Genomic DNA, 21308 nt, shown 5'->3' with positions numbered 1-21308 from the left:
GAGCCAGCCAGCAGCTTTCCTGGAGAGAAACACTCAAGGAGAGAGAGCAGCCTTGAGTGCATTTTATATAAAGACAAAGAACACAGAAAAACTGCATCCTGATTGACAGTTGCAGGAGGATATAAAGCAAGCAAGCAGTTTAACAGAAGCCAAAACATGAAGTTAGCTGGGGCATTTTAACCCTGAGTTTCTAGAACAGGGTTGGGTACTTTTCCACAGAACTTTTTTTTACAGGTTTTAGAAAAGGAGGGCTTAGTTTCAGGTTAAAATAAAGATGGCTTCAGCTCAGAAAAGGTGGGGGAACCCTTGTCCTGTTGCAAGGAAGAGGTGCTTTGAGTACATAATCCTGTGCCTTGTGCACAATGTGTGCCTACCCTCTGACTGGAGCTAAGGACATTTTAGTTCTAACTGTTAGAGGCTGGTTCCTGGTAAATCTGAAACTTGAGGTCTTCAAGTTTGGGAGAATATGTGGTATGTAGGGGAATATATATAGCCATCATGTGGTTGCTGGGAATTGAACTCAGGCCCTTTGGAAGAACTGTCAGTGCTCTTAACCTCTGAGCCATCTCTCTAGCCCTCTACCAAGCTTCTTAAATGGTTCTTGGAGTAGGGCTGAGGACAGGCGATAGATAAGAAAGTAAGCAATGCCTTTTTTTTTCTTTTTCATTTCTTTTTTTAATCTCTTGAGCCTTTGAACATTACTGAGAACCTACTATTAGCTTCATGTTATAATAAATAAGAGAATTCAGAAAGATACAAGTGCAGTCCTGATTGGGAGCAGGGATTAGGTTTGAGATTTAACTCAACCTCTTAGCTATGTGTTAGGGGATTTAGTGATTTTTTTTTTTCACTCTTACTTCCTCATGTATCATAGTTGGAATAGTATTTTCTTCTGTGAAAATGCCATGGGATTAAATGAAATGATGTATATGAAACATAGATCATTGTCTGGGACAGAAAAGGGGTCTAATAAAGTAAACTTTTTGTTGTTTTGTTTATTGAGACAGAGCCTCACTAAAAAGCCCAGACTAGTCTGAAACTCACTGTGTAGCCAGCTCAGATAACCTCAGACTAAGTATTCCTCCTCCTTCACCTTTTCAATGCTTGGATTTACAGGCATGAGTCACTACACCCAGCTCAACTTTTTTTCAAAGTAATTATTTCATTTCTGTAATAGTTGAGTTCTCAAACAGATGTGAACTTTTATTTAAAAATAAAAATTATCAGCCACCAAACAATAATAAAATTCTAGTTTTCTAAAAATAGATAAACGAGACAGTTGAAAATTTTGTATAGACTAGACATTGGATTAATTAGGGAATTGTCAGCATTCTTAAAGTTACATTGATGTGGTTTTATAGAATATCCTTATTTTCTGGACATACATGCAGAAGTATTTAGGGTGACATGTCCATTGCTTCCAAATGATTCAATAGAGGAAAAGTATGCAGAAAGAAGAGAAAGTAACTATGTCAGAACACTAGTTGAGATTAGGTATTGTACATATGAATGAAGAGGATATAACATTTTCCAGTGCTTGAAATACTTTTTCTAAAATATCTTAGAAGAGCAAAACTTTTGTGTCTATATTTTGTTTTTAAAAAATCTTACCTTAGAAAGGAAATAGAACAATGAAGAAAACAGTCAGTGTCAGCAAAAAACACTAAATCTTCCACTTAGATCCCTCTGTATAGAAACTTAAATAGACATTCTCTGGCTGTTAAGAGAACTATAGTAGAGCAGTAGACCTTAGAGCCTATCTTACGAAACTTTGCCTTGTCCTTTGAATTGAAAAGGTTGTTAATATGCCTGCTAGTATTCACTTATGATCCCGTTGGAAGACAGAGGCAGAGTTTGAGCCAAGCCTGGAAAACATAGCATGCCTCAAAAAAGGAAGGCAGAATGAAAGAGACAAAAAATTTACTTTAGAAGATGCTGTTTAAAACTGAAAATCTAGGGGCTGGAAAGATGGCTCAAGGATTAAGATTACTGGCAGCTCTCCCAGAAGACCCAGGTTTAATTACCAGTACCTACATGGCAGCTCTCAAATGTCTATAAACTCCAGTTCTGGGGTATCCAGTACTCTCTCACAGGCACATGCAGGCAAAACACCAGTGCACATAAAAAATAATAATAATAATTTGCTGGGCAGTGGTGTTGCACGCCTTTAAACCTACTAGGGGGGAAGAAGCAGGTAGATTCTGAGCTTGAGGCCAGCCTAGTCTACAGAGGGTATTCCAGGAGAGCCAGGGTGATATGTAGAAAAGAGTAGAAATCTAAAGCCAGGTGGTGGTGGCACACATCTTTACTCCCAGCAGTTGGGAGGCTGAGGCAAGTGTATCTTTGAGTTCATGGCCAGTCTGGTCTATGAATCAAGATCCAGGATAGCCCGGGCTGAACAGAGAAACCCTGTCTCAAGTCCTCCCACCCCCCAACCCCCCAAAAAAGTAAAAAGCTAAATATATGTTGATTATGTTCATGCTACTGGAGCTTTGGGGGTTTGGTTGTTTTATTTGAGTGTGTGTGTGAGAGTTTTATTTTCTAGAAGCTTTGGCCTATCTGAGTTCAACAAAATAGGAAAACAGTATATTTCTTTTTTATAGATGACAACTCGTGTTGATGGTCATTCCTGGGCTCTTTCTGCAATAGAGGAATTAAAAGTAGACAAAATAATCACACCTTTAAATAAAGATCTTATTCCAATAACTGACTCACCAGTTGTTGCTCAGCAGCACATGTTGCCTCCGAAGAAATTCGTCCTCCTCTCCGCACAGGTACGTGTCCATCTGTTTACCGTTGAGTAAAGGACGCTATATGAAATGTACTAAAGTCTTTCTTTCCTTGTGGTGCTGACAGTTGAACCCAGGAACTTCTGCATACTAGGCCAACACTACCACTAAGCCATACCTGCCCCCCCTGTCTGGGTAGTTAATGTTTTTGTCAAGTACGCTCAGGTGTCACTTCATGGAATTGTTTTTTAACAGTGATGAATTGACCTAGAAAATATGTAAAGTAAAATCTTCCATCCAGACTTTTGTGTTATCAGTGTTTGGAATTACTGGTATTTTAGAATTTTGGTTTCTTTAATAACACAGAAATGTTGTGAGAATATGTTTTCATTTTAACCCCAGGTGTGAGGACATGAGGTTGCTTTTCAGCAGCGGACTGTGATTTACCTCTTGCTCTGTCAGGGAGTTTTGCCATCTGCAGATAGTTTCTGGGGTTGTGTGACATTTGGAATTCTGGGGACTTCTCAGAGGGATATAAATGCTAGAGCCTCAATGGTGGCTTGGTTGTTGGTTACTGTTGGTTGTTCTTGGTCGTGGTTTATTAAGAAGTCATGTGCAAAGAAGAAACAAGAAGAAATTAGATATCCTGATGGCAAAGGTGAAACTTCCCCCAAGGAACTCAACTCCCCTAATCAGCAGGAAGTAGTCTAATGACATCTAATAATATCATCCCCTTTCCAATCCCTGGCTTCATTCAGGGATCTCTTTCTTTTCCTCTCTATCCTTTTTCCTCTCAAATCTAATATTAGAGGGTTGAAAGAGAAGAAGAAAAGTGGTGAAGAAAGAAAAACCCACAAAGTAGTAAAAGGTCAGCTACAAGTATCTAAATATTTATTTACAGATACTTAAGAGAATACAGTGTAAATATTTCTAAGCAAATGTCGACATTCTCTACACTGTTCTATACCTTGCTTTTTAAATTTCAAAATGATCTTTTGTAGATCTTTTGTACTTATAGTCATTTTATTTTATATTTGGCAGTAATTTTTTTGTGTGAATGTTCTCTGTCTTCCTTATTTCATGTGCACACATAAAGATGTAGTATTATTTCTGCTTATACCAAGAGTATGTGTGTCTATAGTTTACGTAGATAATGCCAGATTTCCATGTATATTCACTAGTCATTTCTATAAATGTATTTCTTCATAACCTTCCCTAGTACATTTTACTACCCTAGTAAGAATGGGGTTGGCTACCTTTTCAAATGTTTGTTTTGCTGTATACTGTCAGTTCCTGTTCTATATAGTGATGCTCCCTTATCTATAAAGTTTTATTTTATAGAGTTTATAGAGTTTCAGTTGCTTCTTCCTCCCTACCAAATGTAGTCTGGAAATGAATGGAAACATTTTTATGATCTAAATGTAAAGATGTTCTGAGTAGCATAATGCACTGTCCCTTTGACATCTTCTTGTAATATGTGATACTTCCTGTTAATCACTTAGTAGCTGTCTTGGTTGTCTTGGTTATCATATTTTCTTTCCTGGTGTTGTGGTTGTTTATAGGATTTGGTTATGTACAGTTTCAAGCATGTGAGGGCATAAGGTGGTTCTTGTAGTCTGTACCCTGAGGATAAGGGCAGACTACTATGTCACCATTTCTGTAGAGTTGTATATTTATTATGTAAAGACTTGTTAAGATTTATGTGTCACAGAAACGAAATTTTAGTACTTTAGTTATAATTTTACTTTGTCCTTTGAACCTTGCATCTATTTAGAGTATATCCTGGTGTAATGGATGGTAAAGATCCCACTTTTTCTGTACAAATAGACATATATGTGCCTACATAATTAATGAATAATCCAGCCAATTCTCTATTTCAAGGAGCAGCACAAGGGAGGGGAAGGTTATTTTTTTGTAGATATGTAAATTGAGAGTCGGTTGGTTGTTGAAATATAAATGATCTTGTTGTCCAGCTTATTTTGTGTTCTCAGGATTGCTTATTGTTAAGTAAGGAAATAGTTATTACCAGCCAGGCCTTTTTGTGTGTCACTGGGTAGTGGACTTAGAAGCTGTGCGTTCCAAGGTAGAGATCTACCCCTGCACTATATCTCCAGCCCTCTGCCAGTCAGGTTTGGTGATCCGATTCTCATGTTCTCGTTTTTTTATTTCTTAGGGTAGTCTTATGTTTCACAAACTTAGACCTGTAGATCAGCTGAGACATTTGCTTGTGAGTAACGTTGGTGGAGATGGAGAAGAGATTGAGAGATTCTTCAAGTTACATCAGGTAACTATGCACTGCAATGGGATATTTTAAGTAAGGAAGCAATAAGAATGTTAAACATTGTAAAATACAGATTATCTGTTCTTTTCTACACTTGAATCAACATGTGTGCTGATTTTGAAAATAGTAATGTCACAAAGCTCCTCCAGATATATTCTCTGATTTTGACAAGTTCTTAATAAGGTATACTAGTAAGAATGTGATGTTGAAGTTATATGATAAATGCGCTCTTTATTAAAAGTACGAGACATTACTTTATGAGCATTCATATGTGTATCTGTTCCTAAGCACATTGAATAACTTAAGGCAGAAACTTGAAGCAGAATGTGGAGACATTAGTAGTTAATAGCTGTGCTAGAATTGATAGATTTAAACTGAGACAGCTTGGGGCTGGAGAGATTACTTAGTAGTTAAGGGACTGGTTGCTCTTCCAGAGGTCCTGAGTTCAATTCCAAGTTACCACATGGCACTTCACACAACCATCTATTATGAGATCTGATGCTTTCTTCTAGTATGCAGGTATACATACAGATAGAACACTCATACATAAAATAAGTACATAACTTAAAAAGAAAAGAAACTGAAAAGGCTTAATTAAAATCAATACTGTCTAATTAAAGTATACAGACCAAGGATTCAAGCTACCTACTAACCCCCCCTCCCCAAAATGGAGTGAAATACTTATACTCAGTTAGTTTTTGTTTTTGTAAACTGCACTAGCAGTATGTGCTATAAGGACTAATATATACTGAATTCCTTCCTTCCTTCCTTCCTTCCTTCCTTCCTTCCTTCCTTCTTTCTTTTGTTCATTTGTTCATTCGTCCGTTCTTTTGTTTCTTCAGATAGAGTTTCTCTGTGTTGCCCTGACTATCCTGGAACTCTGTAGACCAGGCTGGCCTCAAACCCAGAGATCCGCCTGCCTCTGCCTCCCAAGTGCTGGGATTAAAGGTGTGCACCACAACCGCCCAGCAATGCTGTCTTCTTAAATTAGTGCCTGGCACATGACAGGTACTCAGTAAATGTTGGCTCTTACTGATAATTTCTAAAAGTTAGAAAGATAGACTACAAGAATAAAATCTAAAGAATAACAGTTGATCAAAAATCTTAATAAGGAGAAAGTAACTTTAATTCTAGTGCCTAAACTATACTTTATATCTAGGTTGTTCACTTTATTTGTATCAGTTGATTTCATCCTATCAGCAAGTATTTCTTGAACCCTTGCTTTAAATACTGGGTGTGTTTTTAATGTACAGAGTTTTTTCTTTACAGGAAGACCAAGCTTGTGCAACTTGCCTTATTCTTGCTTGTTCCACTGCTGCCTGTGATAGAGAAGTGTCTGCTTGGGCTACTCGGGCATTCTTTAGGTATGTAGGGTGAGAAAGAGAGTGTATGTGTGTTTATGTACTAAGCCACTTTTTTGTTGAGTATTTTGAATTCTGAACATAGGGGGGTTTGCACAAACTGTATAAGTACTAAGGACTCAACAACAGAGCTACATCCTTAGTCCAAAAAAAATGGCCATCAAATATCCTTAAATACTGTAAGATACTTGTATAAGGAAGACCTGTTTTTTGGTTGGTTGGTGGGTTGGTTGGTTGGTAGTGGAAATTAAACCTAATTAGACTGGTTAGCATAGTGCATGCATTACTGTTGTCTGCGTTTTTTTCTGTCTTGTTTTGCACTTTTCACCATAGTTACTTTCCTCCATCTTTTTTACTTTCTCAAACACTGCCAGTTCTGTAGCCGGTATATTGTTGGTACTGAGGGATTCTGAGTCACAGTAAAGAAATTTGGTATCAAAGATTCTTTAAGATTTTTTTCATTGCTTACTAGTGCCCCAGCCTTCAGAGATTTCTTTTTATAAAATATTTAGCCAAGAATTTCAAGAATGAATATGCTGTATAATCTTTATATTTGTTGGGCCTAGAAAGATGTCTGAGGAGTTAAGAGCACAGGCTTCCCATTTAGAGGACTCATATTCAATTTCCAGCACCTACGTGGCTGCCACTATCTGTCACTCTACCTCGAGGGGATTGGACACTGTTTTGTGGCTTTTATTATGTAAAAGGTTCACAAACATACATTCAGGCAATACACCATACACATAAAGATAGATAAATCTTTAATAATTTTTTTTAATTAAGGGCTAATAATTCTATGAGAGATACTGTGTCATTTCTATATTAAGGTAACTTCGTTACAAATCCTATTTTTACACATTAGTAGAGTCTCTTCTAATTTCCTGGTAGCAATTTAAATTATTGAAGAATTATGCTAGGTATCAATTTCACCGTAAACACCATACATTACCATCTCTACCAGTTATACAAAAGCTAAACAGGAATAGGAATTGTCCAAGCTTTTACAAGACTCACAGTTTAATTGAACTCCTATTTGATCACATAAACAGGTATGGTGGTGAAGCACAGATGAGATTTCCGGCTACTCTTCCCACTCCAAGTAATGTTGGTCCCATCCTGGGTTCTCCTATGTATTCTAGTGAGTACGAGACTTTGAACTTGGTTTTCATTAGAAATGATGTTGTATTAGCACTTCCTCGTTCCTAGTGAATGAGTCTTATCTAAAATGAGTCTTTAGATAGTGACTCTTGAATGTTTGTTTGTAGGTAGTTTTATGGTTTGGTGTTTTGGTTTTTATGTTTTGAGATAAAGTCCTCCTGTGTCCCCTTGGTTGTCCTGGAGCTTGCTATAGGCCAAGCTGGCTTTAAATTCAAAGATTCCCTTTCCTCAGTCTCCCAGGTGCTGGGATTAAAGGTGTGTGTTGCTGCCATACCTGGCAATATTGAATACTGAGAAGCAAAATTGTATGCAACCAATATTATTTACAGAGCTCATTTAGTATTCAAAGGGAAAGAGAGTTCTACAAAAGGAAAAATGAATAATAGTAATAAGCAAGACCTTATCCATGTCTTCCAAATGGAAAAATGTCTACTGACTAGTTGAAAATAAAATACATCGCCAGGCATGGTGTCCCCCTGTAATCCCAGTACTCAGGGAGGCAGAGGCAGGTAGGCCTGATCTATAAAGCAAGTCTAGGACAGCCAAGGCTACGTAGAGAAAAGAGAAAGTACGATACCTGTCTGACTCTTGAATATGGGAGGTAGTGTTATTCCTCAATCACACTGATAAGTTACATCTTTACAAAATCTTGATCAAATTCAAAGCAATGGGAAGGTATTTTACAAATACGTATTCTCTTTTTCTTTGCAGGTTCTCCTGTCGCCAGTGGAAGTTCCTATCCAAATCCATCTTTTGGGACACCCTCCCATGGTACCTGTGTTTTGACTTTTTGCTTCTGTTCATTTTTAAGAATTAACATTAATTATTGGTTCTAATATTTAATGTTAAAAAACTAACTTGCCTAATCCCTTAAAAAAAAAAAAGTCAAGAGGCTGAGGAGATAATTCATGTGGGAAAAGGCTTCACAAACCATGAAGACATGAGTTTGGTCCTCATGATCCATGTAAAACAACACAGAAAACATGTCTAAGTCTTATACTTTTTATCAAACAAAACCAAATGTGTATCTGTTCTTCCATTATCTTTAAATTTTTCCCTTTATTGTCTAAATACACCAAATCGATTGTTGAAATTTCTAACCATTTACAATTTCTTTTTTAACTAGTTTTATTAATTTTAGAATTTCAAGCATGCATACAATGTGTTTGAGCATATTTACCCCAACTCCTTCCAGAACTACTGCCCCAAACTGCTTCTCAACCTTATGGCCCCCTTTTTTTTTTTTTTTTTAATTGCCCACTGAGTCAATTTCTGCTGTCCATATACTAAGGTCATGGGGCCATACACTGGAGCAATCTAGGGCCACAGCAACCCTTAAAGCCCAGAAGCTCGCAACTGTTGATAGCTCCTCAGCTATGAGGGTAGAGGCTTGTGAGTTCCTCCCGCCCCCATCTTAGTGCTGGAATGCTAACTGGTTCAGTCTTGCATAATCAGTCGTGCTTTGAGTTCATGAGTGCAGCAGCCCTGCAATGTCCAGAGGACACTTGCTCTCTCTGCCTGGTCCTCTTTGACCTCTGTTCTTGCAGTCTTTTCGTGTCCTCTCCCGTGATAGTCCTGTGCCTTCTGTTGGTGGGTTGGGGGTGGGCTGTGACTAAAGCCTCCCCATATGCTCATTCTCTCATTTTCAACCTCCTGAGTGTTTCTTTGTTAGCCACAATCTGTGCCACAAAGGAACTTCTCTGATGAGATCTGAGAGCTATGCTAATCCTTGGGTATAGAGATGTGAACTTAGAAGATTGTTTGATATTGTATCTATTTAGCAAAATAGTGGTAGTAGGTTGGAGCTCCTGAGCCTTAGGGGTGAACCTAGGAACCTAGGATGTACTTCTAAGAGACTTTTTCTTACATGTGTACAGGTGCTCAGCCTCCTGCTATGTCAACCCCAATGTATGCTGTTGGAAACCCACCAATGCAGCCTGCAAGTATTAGTGGTTTGACTGGACCAGAGATTGTGTACTCAGGAAAACACAATGGTATTTGCATTTACTTTTCTCGAATCATGGGGTAAGTATTTTGTAACCTACTTAACCACTGTTGGCTTTGTCCTATTTGCTGTAGTGAAATATTCCTAAATCTGTATTTGGGACATTTCTTGCTGAATTTTACTTTTAGTTTTAAGCTCATCCATTGATAAGACTTTTTGCACTGTTCACCCCTTTAACTGTATTCAGGGTTTTATTTCATGCATATGCAATCAGATGACAGTAGAAAGAGTTTTATTTATCTCAGCTGGATTGCATCAAGGCCTATTAATCTACTGATGTGACATGGTCTCATCCTTCATTACAACAGCCAAGAATTTGTTTCTTGCTGGTGGCAGGGTTGAATGAGAACATTGAAACTTGCAAAGCCTTTCAGTGCCTCTACTCACAGCAGTGCCATTCTTGGTCATACCTTATTTAGCCAGCCTCGATTCAAAACATGGGGAGGAGACTTCTTCCCCATAATGGACTGGTATAGAAGTCATCGGAAGAGGAAATAGGTAGGATAGATAGCCATAATCTTCTCATGCTGTCTAATTAGCTGCCATACCTCTCTCTACTGATTTAGAGTTGAGATAAATGCTTTTATTAAGGCTTGTGTGTGGGTGCACATGTATATTTTATGATTTTTTAAAAATCTGTGTGTATCAACATTTTTCGTGAATATGTGCACTGCATGTTTGTTTATGTACTGCGTGTGTGCCCAGTGCCAAAGGAGGCCAAAAGAGGGCACCACTTCCCCTGGAACTGAGTTACAGGACGCTTGTTAGCTGTGTATGGGTGCTTGGAGCTGAATCCAGATCCTCTGCAAGAGCAGTAAGTGCTCTTAACCCTGAGCTTTTTCTTTAGTGTGCTTCGTTTTTTGGAGTAATGTGGATGTTTGGAAACTTCCTAGTTTTTCCATTTTCTTCTAAAAACTGTACTTATTAATGTTGTGTGGATATAGTGAAAGAGGGACACATGCCACAGTGTGTATGTGGGTGTCAGAGGACACTTTTATGAAATCAGTTCTCTCCTTCTACCTTCATGTGTGTTCTGGGGATGCCTTCAGGTCACAAGGCTGATACAAGTGTCTTTCTTGCTGAGTATCTTTCTAGCCCATTTTCAAGGAAACTTAAAAAATGTTAAATTAAGTCATTACTATGTTTGAAAACTGAGTAAAGCCTTTATGTTCCTACAAAAAGGTACCTACATGTTATAAAAGATTGCATTCATTTACAGTACAATAATTAAAACATTTTTGTTCCAGAAATATTTGGGATGCTAGCTTGGTTGTTGAAAGAGTATTCAAGAGTTCCAGCCGGGAGATCACTGCAGTAAGTGTGCAGCCTGATGTCCTTGTTTTAAAGTTTTTGTAAGATGCAGTGATTGTCTTATGTAAATGTGTTCTCATCCAGTAGACTGCTCAGGTCTTGCCCTGATCTCTTGCTGGGTAGTCTTTAACATTCCATAGCCTGGCCCTTCAGTGTGAAATGGACACAATTGCCTGTCTCCTGAAGTTTGCTGTGCGGGTCAGGGCCGGTGCTCAGTGTCACCGCTGTGCTCTCACTTGGACTTAGCTCACCCTCATGATACTCACAGGGTCAGCCACATTGGTGTGAGTTCACACCCCTCACAGACTGCTTTAAACAAACATTTCAGAGCTTTGTTATCACACATCAGGTAGAAAATTTTTTTTCTTGTTTTAAGCACTTTTTAAAATGTAAAGTATCAGGTATTTTTTTGTTTTTCTTTCCTTTACTATTCTTTGTTTTAATTGGCTGTTCTGTTTTTCTGTCTGTTGTTTGGTTTTTGTTTTGTTTTTGTTTTTTCAAGACAGAGTTTCTCTGTGTAATAGCTCTGTCTGTCCTGGACTAACTTTGTAGCTTCGTAGACCAAGCTGTCCTCAAACTTACAGAGATTCGCCTGCCTCTGCCTCCCAAGTGGTGGGATTAAAGGTGGGTTCCACCATGCCTGCCTTTGTTTTTTTAAAGATGTGTTTATTATGTATACAATGTTGTGTCTTCATGTACAGCTGCACTCAGCACGCTAGAAGAGGACAGCAGATCTCATTACAGATGGATGGGGGTCACCGTGTGGTGCTGGGAATTGAACTCAGGACCTCTGGAAGAGCAGCCAGTGCCTTAACGTCTGAACAATCTCTCCAGTCCTTTTTTGTTTTATAAGACAGGATCTTGCTATACATTTCAAGCTGCCTTTGATCTTGTAATCTTTTTTTCACAACCTCCAACTAACTAGATTGTACATGTGCACTGATATATACACAGCCCAACCCAAACTGATGCTTTTTTTAGAGTTCACATTTCTAATAAGAACACATTTTATCTGACATGGTATTTGTATGCACTTCTGAATGAGCTAAATTGAACTATGCTGGTAGTTAAAGAAAAGTTTCATTGGAGACGGGATTTCTCCAGATGAGGACATGAGGATGTAGGTGTTATTACTCTCCTGTTACTGTGAATGATGACCATGAAAATGTGGAAAATAATTAAGATGTTACGTAATATTTGTATCTTATTGCACACAAATTATATCTTAATTGTAAAAAGAACAGGGCTATGAGAGGCCCTTTATTTTGGCTAACTGGATGTTGAATGGACTTAAGAAAGAGCTTTACATATTATTCATAAAGAGAGCATAGCTCATAACTAAAATTGTATATATTCAATATTGACTCTAAATACTTTTTTATACATACACTTTTTTCTGTGTCTTTAAACTTTTGAATACTCTCACTCTTACAGATTGAAAGCAGTGTGCCCAGCCAGCTGCTAGAGTCAGTGCTGCAGGAGCTAAAGGGTTTGCAGGAATTTCTGGACAGGAATTCCCAGTTTTCAGGAGGACCACTAGGAAATCCAAAGTAAGAACTAGATTTATTTATTTACTTACTTTTTTTTTCTTGTGTATGAAAGATGCTTCTCTTCTATCTTTGAGGTACTGGGATAAAAGCCAGGGCCTTGAGCATTTATACATGGTAAGGAAGTGCTTTTATACATGGTAAGGAAGTGCTCTACAACTGAACTGCAGGCCTAGCTATTCAGTTTTTCTTTCTTTTGTATCTTATTGAACATTAGACCTATATCATACAGTTTTGTTTTTTAAACATTCGTTGGTGTTTTGCCTGCATGTGCTTGGAAGGCTATTACAACCTTAGAACTGCAGTTACAGACAAGCCTGAGCTGCCATGTGGGTGCTGGGAATCAAACCAGAGTCTTCTGGAAGAGCAACCACTGTTCCTAACCGCTAAGCTTCTCTCTGGCCCCCAGTTGTAATTTTTTTAACACAAGATCTCACTATGTATTCTTGGCTGTCCTGGAACTCACCTCGTAGACCAGGCTGGCCTCATTGGCACAGGTTTTCCTGCTTCTGTCTATTAAACATTACTTTTCTATAGATTCTTGTGTATTCACAAGGCTATGCATCATCACTGTTACCTAATCCTGGGACACTTTCCTTGTGCTATTACTGGTCCCTCTCCATTCACTCTCACAGTTCCTGCAGCCATAGTGGATTTTTCATCACAATGTTAGGAAAGAACTTACAACATTTCTGTTTTATTATCTCCTGTTTTTAAGAGATAGTAGTTTTTCTACTTTTTTATATTACATTTATTTAGAGCTGTATGGTTAGGAAGGGTGTGTGCCATGGCATCTGTGTGGAGGTCAGAGTACAGGTTGCCCAAATTGGTTCTCTCCTTTCACCATGTGGTTCTAAGGATCTAACTCTGGTCCTCAGGCTTGGCACAAAAACTGTTACCTACTAAGCTAGCTCACCTGCCCAAACGTATTATTTTAAACAGCATCCACTCCATCTCCTGAAGCTTTTCTTCCAAGCATGCTTGACAACTTTTCCATCTTCATGATGACCAGCACTTGTAACATGATTTCACAATCCTTTGAATAAATTCTTGAATTACATTAATTAGACTCAGCACTAGTGGTATTCATAACTTTCTGATGGTTGTAAAAAAAAAAAATTAACAACCTGACACTGAATTATGCCAAGGTTTTGATAAACTTGTTTTAAGATATTAAAGAACGTTTAAAAGACTGGTGAAGTGTTTAGGGTCTTGGGTGTTTGTTGTGACTTGTAGTTGTGTTTGTTATTTTCAGTGAACTTCTGTCAAACTGCAGCGTATAGAAAGGGTGTTATTGCTACTGTATTGGCATAGACAGTGACTTGTGCTTCCACTATAGCATTTAAGAAAGTTTTCTCAGCCAGCAATATTTTCAGTTAACGTTTCAAAAATAGTAATGTGCTTAACCCTCCTGAATGTAAAATTGACTTTCAAGTCACTGTAGCTTTAGGAATTGCCAGTTTTTCATTTCGGTGCTACTTCATGGACTGTGTACATTCTTGTTACAGGAAAACAAAAAGTTAAACTTCAAAAAAAAGAAAGAAAGACTTGTACACCTTAAACACCTATGCTTTCTGGTGTCTGACCTAAACCTCAGGAAAGCGGTCACAGATACACTGTAATTTCTGTTTCAGTGCTACTGCCAAAGTGCAGCAGAGGCTGGTGGGATTCATGCGTCCTGAGAATGGAAACACCCAGCAAATGCAACAGGAGCTGCAGAGGAAGTTTCATGGTGAGTAATTTCTAGTAACCAGTTACACATTCGTGACCCCACCAAAGAGTTGTATGACCTGAACAGGGAGCAATGAACTTCCTTTCTCTGTTATCATTATTAAGGTGCCATATTTTTGTGATTGAGAAAATAGAACAGCATGGAAATTGTTTTTTACCACACTTCCTTCAGCCAAAAAATATTTGCCCTTTTGCTACCAGAAAGCATGATATACTCTATTTGATGAATTATTTTCTTCATCATAGTGAAATCTATGTACCATAAAGTTGACCATTTTAGTGACTTTTTATTATTATTATTTAAGTTTTTTGTCAGCTTCAGGCATGTATATGCATTGTGTTTACTCTTCCTCCATCCTTCTTAAATCCCTTCCACTCCAGTCTCACCTCCCTATATACCCCATTCCTTTTCCAGCTTCATGACTGAGATCTGACCTTTTTAGTTTAATCAGGGCAATCGAGGTGACCATTCACTGAACCTGGTGGGATCACCCGTGGGAACACGAGTGAGGAACTGATTCCCATCTCTGGATCCATCCCTAGGGAATACCCATACTCAGATTGGGGCCCCTGAGTTACTTTCAAGTGTTCAGTTCATCGCATTCAGTGTGCTCACATCGTCGTGCAACTGTTACCAGTTTCTTGCACTTTTCATTATTCCATAGTGAGGCTTGGTATAACCATGAGGCAGTAACTGCCCATTTTCCTTATCCTAAGCTCATGGTACCTACCAGTCTGCTTTCATTTTCTGTCCATTCGACTGCTCTGGGTATTGCTATAAGCAGTTGTCTTCATTTTATTACTGGTTTATTTCACTTACCATACTATTCTTCACATTCTTCCATACTGTAGCATGTGTTAGAATTTCCGGTCAAAAATTGAATAACGCTTTATACACATACACACAAAATATGTTTATTCATCTTTTTTACGTAATCCGTATATTTAAAATATAAGGCAAATTGTCATGACTGATTTTATTTAATAATGTACTAGTTTATATTAATGCATGGTTCGAAAAACTCCGTCCTGAGAAACTTGATGGTGCTTTTCAGAAAGCCTTCTAGGTTATTGTTGTTTTAGTGGCACTGGGTTGGAAGCAGTCCAAACGTCCATTGGGTGAAACTGTCAAATGTGGCTTACTTAAATAATGAGACAAACACACCATACTTTATTTTTCATATATGCATATTCAAATGTTTTTTTTCTGTATACATGCAAATGTATTTCATGAAGAGGAAAACATGAATGTGCTAGTCATTGTTGCCTAGAGAAGAGGCAAGAAGAAACAGGGATTTCATTCTTTGCTATTTGACATAAGAAAACAGTTACATAACTGTATTTCATCACTAGAGGCTCAACTGAGTGAGAAGATTTCACTTCAAGCAATCCAGCAGCTGGTTAGAAAATCGTATCAGGCTCTGGCTTTGTGGAAACTCCTTTGTGAACATCAGTTTACTGTCATTGTGGGAGAACTTCAAAAGGTGAGCTGATTTACTTAATTTTATGTGCATGTATGCCTGTGTGGGGGTGTCAGATCCCCTGGAACTGGAATTACATACAGTTGTGAGCATCCATGTGGGTGCTATGAATTGAATCTGGGTCTTCTGGAAGAGCTGCCAGTGTTCTTAACTGCTGAGCCATTTCTCCAGCCCCGGGTGAGGTGATTTTTGTCCTTTGGGGTTGTTTGATACCGAAAATGCTTAAGTCTTGAATTTTATTATTTTTAAGTTTATGTGCACCCTGTGTAGTGGCACATGCCTTTGATTGCAGATTTGGGTGGAGGATGAGACAGGTGGGTCTCTGTGAGCTGAAGGCCAGCTTGGTATACATAGTGAATGAATGCCACGACAGCCAGGGCTTCTTAGAGAAAACTCTATCTCAAAAGAAAAAAATTGATGCGTACACACGTTTTGCCTGTATGTATATAAGAGCACCTCATGCCTACCTAGTGCTTCCCAAAGAAGGCATCGGATCCTCTGGAACGGAAGTTACAGATGGTTGTGAGCTTCCGTGTGGGTGTTAGAAATTGAACCTGGGTCCTTTGTACAAGTCAGTGCTCCTGACTGCTGAGCTGTCTTGGCTTTAAGCAACATTTCAGAGTGACAAAGTGCTCCCCAGTAGTCGTTACTAGTGGCCAGAGTGGCGTGGCTGCTGGCGTTGGCAATTTTCTTACTTTTAAACTTAAGGGGTTTTTTTTCCCCCCCTTTTTAAAAGTTTATATATTTAGTTAATGAAAACCATTTTATTTTCTATGCCAGGTAGTATGTTTTTATTTTTATTTATTTGGATGATAAACTTAGAGTGGGTATTTTTTTTAGCCTAGCTATCATTTGTGATCTATTTTGAAAGCCTTCTTTCCTTCTATTACCAGTTATGTGCTCAAGGAATACAAAGCAGCATTTGCCTCAAAACTTTAAATATTTTGTAGATACTTATGTTGAAATATATCATAGGGGCTGGAGAGAGGTCTCAGAGGTTAAGAGCATTGGCTGTTATTCCAGAGGTCCTGAGTTCAATTCCCAGCAACTGCCTGGTGGGTCACACCGTCTATGATGAGATCTGGTGCCCTCTTCTAGCATGCAGGTGCACCTGCAGACAGAAATAAATCTTTTTTAGAAAGGAAAGTACATCACTATAAAAATACTTACTAGACTATAAAGTCTTTACCCATTAGAACTCCATCTCAGCAAGCAAATTTGTTCAAAATGCAGGTCAAATTCAAGCATCTAATGTTAGAATTTTAACATTATTTAGAAAAAAAAATGAAAGCACAAGAATCTTTTGTTTAGTTTGATTTTTCTTTTTTTTTTTTATTTATTTATTTATAGACTGGATCTCATTATATCGCTGTCCTGGAACTCACTTTATACTCCAGACTAGCTTCCAACTCAAGATCTGCCTGCCTCTCCCTCAAGTGCTAAGATTAGGGCGTGAGTTCCAGCCAGATTTTTTTTTTTTTTTTTAATGTAACCCAGTAATTGGTTTTTGCCAACTGCTGAAAGCAAAGTGGGCTGGTACTAGTGCTGATTCTGCCTTCACTCAGCTTTCTTATATAGAAAGTCAGATTAGACCTTTTACCTCCCAACTTTATGATTTTATTGCAGCTTTCTTGCAGAGCTGTGTGTCAATGATTTGGTGTGTTTTCCTTGTCAGTGCTAAGAATCAGACCAGAGACTTACTGCTGATCCACACACTCAACCCTAGTTTCTCATTTAAATTAGAGTCTAATGGTGGAGGCTTTTGTTACTAATGAATTTTCAGCAAGGGGGCTCAATGCCTTTAACCCTGACATTTGGGTGGTCCAGGCAGGCAGATCTGTATTCATGGCCAGTTAGTGCTACCTAGTGAAACCCTGGCCCCTACCCCAAAAAAGAGGAGGAAATTCCACTTTGTGAGGAAATAAAGTATTCTATGATTTTGATGAAAGGCTTTCCCTCTTTCTAGGAATTTCAAGAGCAGCTGAAGATCACCACCTTTAAGGATCTGGTTATCAGAGATAAAGAGCTCACGGGAGCATTAATTGCTTCTCTTATCAATTGCTACATCAGAGACAATGCTGCTGTAGATGGTATCAGCTTACATCTGCAGGACATCTGCCCACTTTTGTACAGCACAGATGATGCAGTTTGTTCTAAGGTATGGTGCCTCACTGCTTCTTTAGTGTTTTTATCTGGGTTTCACAGTGGGATGGATGGGATGGAGAACTCATGGGTTTTCAATATATGACCTCAGGACCATCTCCTAATATGTTCCAGTCTCAACTGAAAGGGAGGTTGAAATACATGGTGTCTTAAAAATATGTGTATACTCTTTTAAATGTTACATATAGAAAAATCTTTGACGGCATTTTCAGGCCATGTTTTCAAAGACAAAGGTTATAGGGCTGGACAGATGGCTCAGTGGTTAAGACTGTGCTGCTTTTCCAGAGGACCCAGGCTCAATTCTCAGCACACAGATGGCGGTTCATTACTGTCTATAAAACCAGTCCCAGGAGATCTGATACCCTGTCCTGACATCTGGGGGCATCAGGAACATGTAATCTACACAGACATACATGCAAGTAAAACACCCCCTACACAAATTTTAAAAAGGCAAAGGTCAGCAATTAAGGAGAATCAATTAATTTAGAAATTAAGAAATTTTATTAACTAAGGAGTTTGTTTGCTTTCTTAGAACATAAGGAAAAATCACTAAGACTTTTAAGTAAATCTGGAATGAATCAAAGTTAATGAGGCAATTCTTATTGATCCTTTCCTACAGGTGAAAAAAAAAAAAAGTGTCATTGATGAAGTACCTGCTGACCAATAATGTATTGACTAGGCAAGAGCACCCCAGACAAGGCTGTCTGACTTAACATACTTGGCAGAGGAATTAAGACTAGCTAGGATTTTTTTTGGTCAAAAACTTTTCTGCCTAAAATTAAGAAGTAAGTTTGTAGACTTTTTATTTATAATGATAAAAGTCACATGTAAATTTAGACAGACTAAAAACATATGTGGACAGCAGCATATGCCTGCTTGATTTTGTGTCTTAAGCTTTTGTCATCTCTTTAGGCAAATGAGCTTCTTCAACGTTCCCGACAAGTTCAAAATAAGAGTGAAAAAGAAAAAATGTTAAGGGAATCACTGAAGGAATATCAAAAAATCAGCAACCAAGTAGACCTTCCCAGTGTTTGTGCTCAGTATAGGCAAGGTGAGAAGCAAATTGTTATGTCTTTTTTCTTGCCTCAGAGGACAAAGGGCCATGTATGAATACATGTGATGAGAATCTCTTCTAGAAGCAGATCTTCTAGCATCTGTGGCCAGAGTGATAGTTTGAATTGTATAGCTTTTTTCTTTTCACACCGGAGAACAAACACATGTGAGGCAAGTGCTTATTTATTTAAGATAATCATATGTGTAGCTCAGGCTAGCCTTGATAATCTTACATGTAACTGTAGCTAGCAAAGGATAGCCTTGAGCTTCTGATCTTTCTGCCTCCTCCTCCGAAGCAAGCCTGGGATTATACACACTTATACACACGTTCCTCTGTTTCTTTATATAACTTTGGGGGGGATTCCCGGGGGGAGTTTAAGTTTTTGCTACATTATACTACTGAGTTACACCTGCTTTTAAAATGTCTAAAACTTGTGACTAATTTTAAAAGTAAAAACTGTAGTTGTTAGCACAGATTTCATTTGATTTGGTATTTGATTTTTGGTTTTTAAAGACAGGGTTTCTCTGTGTAGCCTGGCTGTGTTGGATTTGCTTTGTAGAACATGCTGGCCTCGAACTCATGGAGATCCCATGCACCACCAATCCCAGCTGTTAGCACAGATTTGAATCACAAGTTTTTTTTCCCCTCTGAAACGTCTTTCTGTTGTTTTGTTTTGTTTTTGTAAAGGTTATTTTCAGGAGGGTATCCATTAATATCTGCCTTCCAGCCATATTAGACATCTTTTTTCATAATTACATACATCAGAAATATTTTGCAGTGCTGTCAACAGAATAACAAATGCTTAGTAGAAAGGCAACGTTCTTTCATGCCTGCTAAGGAAAGGCATTTGCAGCAGAAGAGTCACCTCTAAGCACTTGGCCTTTGTCTTTCCCACTAGTGCGCTTTTATGAAGGTGTGGTGGAACTTTCTCTTACTGCTGCCGAGAAAAAAGATCCTCAGGGTCTTGGCCTTCATTTCTATAAACATGGAGAACCAGAAGAGGATGTAGTTGGTCTTCAGACTTTCCAAGAGAGGTGAGTCTTTGACCCTTAGCTGATTGCCAGGCTTTTAGAGACAGACTTTTTTTTTTTAATTATGCTCAAGACCTTTATTTAATATCAATTCCTGAATCTGGGTTATTATTCACAGTCTAGAGATAAGATTTTAGTGTTATGATTATAAGTGTTCTGTGTGTTTATGCATGTGATATGCTCATATGTACCTGTTTGCTGTCATTCTCCAAGTGGCTTCATTACAGGAGGTCTTACTTGCTGGCAGCCAGCAAGTCCAAGCAGCCCGTGGTTCCGCGCACTGCTGGAGCTACTAGCATGGACGTGGATTGCCACCCCTCTTCTCTGCGTGGGTTCTGGAAAAGTGCCCTCAGGGCCTAATGCTTGCAGTACAACCGCTTCCTCATGTGCTGAGCCGCCATCTCAGTGCTGATATTGTTTTTGTTGGTTTTTACTTTATTTTACTTTCTTACTTTATTCATTCATTCATTCATTCATTTTAAAGATGGTCTCACTGGTTAATCTGGAAATCTGTGTAAACTAATCTGCCCTCAAACTCAGTGATCAGTTTCTCGCCTCCTCCCAGGTACTGGGATTAAAGGCATGTATCACCACAGCTGTCCCTTATAAACAGTTTTTGACCTGTAACTGTGAGATTTTCTTCCTTTTGTTTATTTCTTTTTTTTACTTACTACATATTTTGAGATCTCCAATTTGAGAACAAAACTGGTTCCCTTCCCTTCACCCCCAATTTCCATTTTTACTTGAAAATAAGGTTTGTGTTTTGTTTGTTTGTTTGTTTGTTTGTTTTTAAAGGGAAATCTTTTAAATGCTTACCAATTTATAGAGACATAAAGAAAAATGTGCTAATTTTAAATTTTGTTGTTTGTGTTTTTACCCTTCTACATTTAACCAGATGTTTTCAAATCTTTTGAAAAATGTATTGGATTTTTTGAGGGATAGCCAGAGGATATAGGGTACTATGATTTGGTTTTGAGATCTTTTAAATTTTATCATCATTATTATTTTATGTGTATGGACACACACATGCACGCACGCACGCACGCACAGAAGGCACCAGATCCCAGTATAGATGGTTGTGAGCCAACATGTAGTTGCTGGGAATTGAACTCAGGACCTCTGGAAGAGCAGACACCTGTCAGCCCCCATGTTGTGGGTGTTTTACCTGCATGTACATGCATCATTTTTGTACCTGATATCTTCTGGACTGCCGTGTGCTGGGAATTGAACCCTAGTCCTCTGGAAGTGTGGCTAGGTTCTTAGTCACTAAGTCATCTCTCCAATCCCTAGTTTTGAGCAAAACTTCACTCTTAGTCCCGCCACAGCGGCTGCATGTTGGATGTAGAGAGCCAGTGTCGTCATAGCTGTCTTGTCTTCGTGATCCACTGTTTGAGACAAGGTCTTAATATGTCCTGGCCTGATCTCATATGAGAAAAATACTTTCTGGTTAAGTAAT

The 21308-nt window shown here is 38.4% G+C and overlaps 1 protein-coding gene across 1 annotated transcript in view; it reads left to right on the top strand.

Moving 5' to 3' along the window:
- The window catches only part of Nup155 (nucleoporin 155), a 61305-nt gene that overhangs the window by 20616 nt on the left and 19381 nt on the right, over positions 1 to 21308 (top strand). The window contains exons 13-25 of the mRNA XM_021655643.2: positions 2604 to 2774; positions 4903 to 5013; positions 6280 to 6374; positions 7421 to 7509; positions 8241 to 8300; positions 9407 to 9554; positions 10782 to 10848; positions 12280 to 12395; positions 14027 to 14124; positions 15477 to 15607; positions 17571 to 17762; positions 18680 to 18818; positions 19720 to 19855. Of these exons, the coding sequence (XP_021511318.1) occupies positions 2604 to 2774; positions 4903 to 5013; positions 6280 to 6374; positions 7421 to 7509; positions 8241 to 8300; positions 9407 to 9554; positions 10782 to 10848; positions 12280 to 12395; positions 14027 to 14124; positions 15477 to 15607; positions 17571 to 17762; positions 18680 to 18818; positions 19720 to 19855 (1553 nt within the window). The remainder of the gene's footprint in view (positions 1 to 2603; positions 2775 to 4902; positions 5014 to 6279; positions 6375 to 7420; positions 7510 to 8240; positions 8301 to 9406; positions 9555 to 10781; positions 10849 to 12279; positions 12396 to 14026; positions 14125 to 15476; positions 15608 to 17570; positions 17763 to 18679; positions 18819 to 19719; positions 19856 to 21308) is intronic.

This window comes from Meriones unguiculatus, chromosome 3 (genome assembly GCF_030254825.1).
Source record: "Meriones unguiculatus strain TT.TT164.6M chromosome 3, Bangor_MerUng_6.1, whole genome shotgun sequence".
Classification (NCBI taxonomy): domain Eukaryota; kingdom Metazoa; phylum Chordata; class Mammalia; order Rodentia; family Muridae; genus Meriones; species Meriones unguiculatus.
The sequence above is the reverse complement of the archived record's forward strand: the minus strand, read 5'-3'. Positions and strand labels throughout refer to the sequence as shown.